The 3,571-nt window shown below is 44.2% G+C and overlaps 1 protein-coding gene across 1 annotated transcript in view; it reads right to left on the reverse strand.

The window, feature by feature from the left end:
* The window catches only part of PKD1L3 (polycystin 1 like 3, transient receptor potential channel interacting), a 70,510-nt gene that overhangs the window by 37,826 nt on the left and 29,113 nt on the right, over positions 1-3,571 (reverse strand). Inside the window, 3 exon segments of the mRNA XM_007463000.1 lie at positions 1,241-1,383; positions 1,385-1,423; positions 1,708-1,809. Of these exon segments, the coding sequence (XP_007463062.1) occupies positions 1,241-1,383; positions 1,385-1,423; positions 1,708-1,809 (284 nt within the window).

Genomic DNA, 3,571 nt, shown 5'->3' on the forward strand with positions numbered 1-3,571 from the left:
TGCGGTATGCGGGCCTCTCACTTTTGTGGCCTCTCCCGTTGCGGAGCACAGGCTCCGGAAGCGCAGGCTCAGTGGCCATGGCTCACGGGGCCAGCCGCTCCGCGGCATGTGGGATCTTCCCGGACCGGGGCGCGAACGCGCGTCCCCTGCATCGGCAGGCGGACTCTCGACCACTGTGCCACCAGGGAAGCCCACAGCTGTACCATTTTACACACCACCAGCGGTGTGTGAGACCCCGAACTGTTCCCCACGCTCACCAAATCCTGGTTTTGTTAGACTTTTTAATTTCAGTCATTCTGGTGGGTGTTTAGTGCTATCATTGTGGTTTTAATTTGCATTTCCTGATGACTAATGATGCTTAGTATCTTTCAAGTGCTTATTATACATTATTTATAAATGAAAGTGGAATGATAGTGCAACAAACCGCTTTGTAGATACCTGAACAGAATGCAAGCAGCAAGCAAATTATCAGGCTATCCTGGCCTAGTGGCTGGTGCATCTAGCCTAGCAGGGAAGGACTTCTTTTGCTATCAATTTTAGGCAAGCAGCATACTGTTTTCAGGTGGCCAATATTCAGCAACTGACTTGTTTGAATACCGGCCTGAGACCTTTGACTTCATTCCCTTCTTTTTTCCTGATCCCAACAAGCCAATAATCCTCAACCTTAATTAACTTTCATCATCTATTCAATAATTTCTCCACCCTCCTCTCCTAGTTTAGAGTGCTGGTGAAGGAAGATGCAGAATCATCTGGGTCTAGCACAGGGCAGGTGCACGCACTCATCACTGACCGCTTCTCTCTCTGTCTAGGCACATCCCACATTGTAATTCCGTTCCTTCCCCTCTCCTTAAGCTCTTCATTCTGACTCAAAGTATATTCAGTATATAGTCATTTACTAAATTTACTCTTTGAAGATAGTTTTCATATTTAGAGATACTTTCAATTTATGGTACTTTCTGGCACTATTTCATTGTTATTATTTGCTGTTCACCATCATGACAACATTTAATGGAAAAAAAATCTATCATTCTACCACCCGTAAAAAATCGTGTTGTTAACTTTCCATATTTCCTTCCAGGGTTTCTTCTGTGTAGACAGCTCTGAAAATAAAATCTAACAGTCACTTGTTACTATTTGGCCCAAAGCATTATAGTTATTTATCGTAAAGCCACGCAGGTCTTTCCCCAGAATGCTAAAGATCCACAGAGAAGAAGCAACATGCCAGCCTGATACGGGTACTTACCAAGAAGGGCTGATGCCAGAACTGTCATGCCAGAGCTGCAGGCTGTGTAATTCCCGCAGAGAAGACGGAGTGCCCAGGAGGAAGACATCCAGTCCCTCTCGTTCAAAGACTGCTTTCTGGGAATCACAAAGATGATGGGGGTTCGCTCTGCCCCTCTGATCCATAAAGGGTGATAACCACCTAAAACGTGACAACGAAAGATACAGTATAGGAAGTTATAACGTGATTCTTTTGGTTTATCTCTAAGGAGAAAGATGAGGACAGAGAAAACTGCAATTAAATGAAGTCTTGGGGCCTGAGACAAGCAGAAAGAGCTCTTCAGGTGTACAGTTTAGAACCAGGAAAGATCACTGTCTGGGATCCTTGTAAAGGACAATTGGACACAGGGATATTACCAAGTCAGACTGTACCTCAATATGGCAGAAGACACCAAGTAACAAGTGAGGAACATTTATTTCACTAACGTTAGCTGTTGTAGCAGCCCTTCTTCGATAGCCCGTGGAGACCTCAATAAGGTAGTGGAATTGAGAGCTGGGGTCATTATCAGCCAGGACAGTGACGCTCACCTGCAGGAAAAAGCAGAACCAAGAAAACTAGCAGATCTTCCCTTAGTATAGACCCCTGCATCCTCCAGCTAGAAACAGGAGGATGCACTGCGGCAGCTTTGGCTGCTCTGTGGAAAGAAAGGGTGAGGTGTGGGGAGAAGATGTACACATAAGTAGACCTAAGTTAAGTGACAAAAGGGGGGAATAAGAGCTGACAGTCCAGAGTTCATGTCTCTAAAATGAAATATTCATGCAATCAACTGATCGGGTCTCGGACCTCTAAATATCTCCACCTCCCACCCACCCAGAAAGGGTTATCAGATAACATACAGGACACGCAGTTAACTGTGAATTTCAGACAAATGAATAATTTGGGATCATACTTATACTAAAAATGCATTCACTATTTGAAATTCAAATTTAAATGTCTTGTATTTTTATTTACTAAAAATGGTAGTTCTAGACCAACAGCCATAAAGAAACAGATATTTTGTGCATTCTAGAATTTACACATGTAGGAAAATATAAGAATAAGAAAGATATAGAACAGAAATTAGAAAGAAGCTGTCATCAAAGGATATTTTTTGTTTCAAAATAAAGATTCTGGGCTTCCTGGTGGTGCAGTGGTTAAGAATCTGCCTGCCAATGCAGGGGACATAGGTTCGAGCCGTGATCCCGGAAGATCCCACATGCTGCAGAGCAACTAAGCCCGTTCACCACAACTACTGAGCCTGCACTCTAGAGCCCACGGGGCACAACTACTGAGCCTGTGTGCCATGACTACTGAAGCCCGAGCGCCTAGAGCCCGTGCTGCGCCACGAGAGAAGCCACCACAATGAGAAGCCCTCACACCACTATGAATAGTAGCCCCCGCTCGCCGCAACTAGAGGAAGCCTGCGCGCAGCAATGAGGACCCAAAGCAGCCAAAAATAAATAAATTTTAAAAAATTTAAAAAAAAAAGATCACTTACAGGTTTCCTATATATTGCCGTTACATTAAATTATAACTTGACTTACACATAATTTTCATATCCAACGTATTAAGTGAGATAAACGTGCATTTGATTATAGTTAAGTTCTCTGGGTGTTTTCTTTTGGCTTATTCCCAACCTAAATCAATCATATGAGAGTTCAACCTTGGCTAAAAGAAAAAAAATGGAGATAAAGAGTTAAGTCCCTGGGCCTTGGGCCAGAAGATATGAAGAGAAATTTAAGAGAAGGCCCACTTGAATTCTTACACTACCAAATACCATGCTACCTGCCCTTTTTTAAAAATTAATTTAATTTAATTTAGTTTTCACTGCATTGGGTCTTCATTGCTGCGCGTGGGCTTTTCTCTAGTTGCGGTGAGTGGGGGCTACTCTTCGTTGTGGTGCGTGGGCTTCTCATTGCGGTGGCTTCTCTTGCTGCAGAGCACAGGCTCTAGGCACATGGGCTTCAGTAGTTGTGGTTCATGGACTCTAGAGCGCAGGCTCAGTAGTTGTGGTGCATGGCCTTAGTTGCTCTGTGGCATGTGGGATCTTCCTGGACCAGGGATCGAACCCGTGTCCCCTGCATTGGCAGGCGGGTTCTTAACCACTGCGCCACCAGGGAAGCTCCCTAACCTGCCTCTTTTTTTCTTTTTTTAACATCTTTATTGGGGTATAATTGCTTTAGAATGGTGTGTTCGTTTCTGCTTTGTAACAAAGTGAATCAGTTATACATATACATATGTTCCCATATCTCTTCCCTCTTGCGTCTCCCTCCCTCCCACCCTCCCTATCCCACCCCTCCAGGCGTAACC

Source organism: Lipotes vexillifer, unplaced genomic scaffold (assembly GCF_000442215.2).
Source record: "Lipotes vexillifer unplaced genomic scaffold, Lipotes_vexillifer_v1.1 scaffold70, whole genome shotgun sequence".
NCBI classification, from domain to species: domain Eukaryota; kingdom Metazoa; phylum Chordata; class Mammalia; order Artiodactyla; family Lipotidae; genus Lipotes; species Lipotes vexillifer.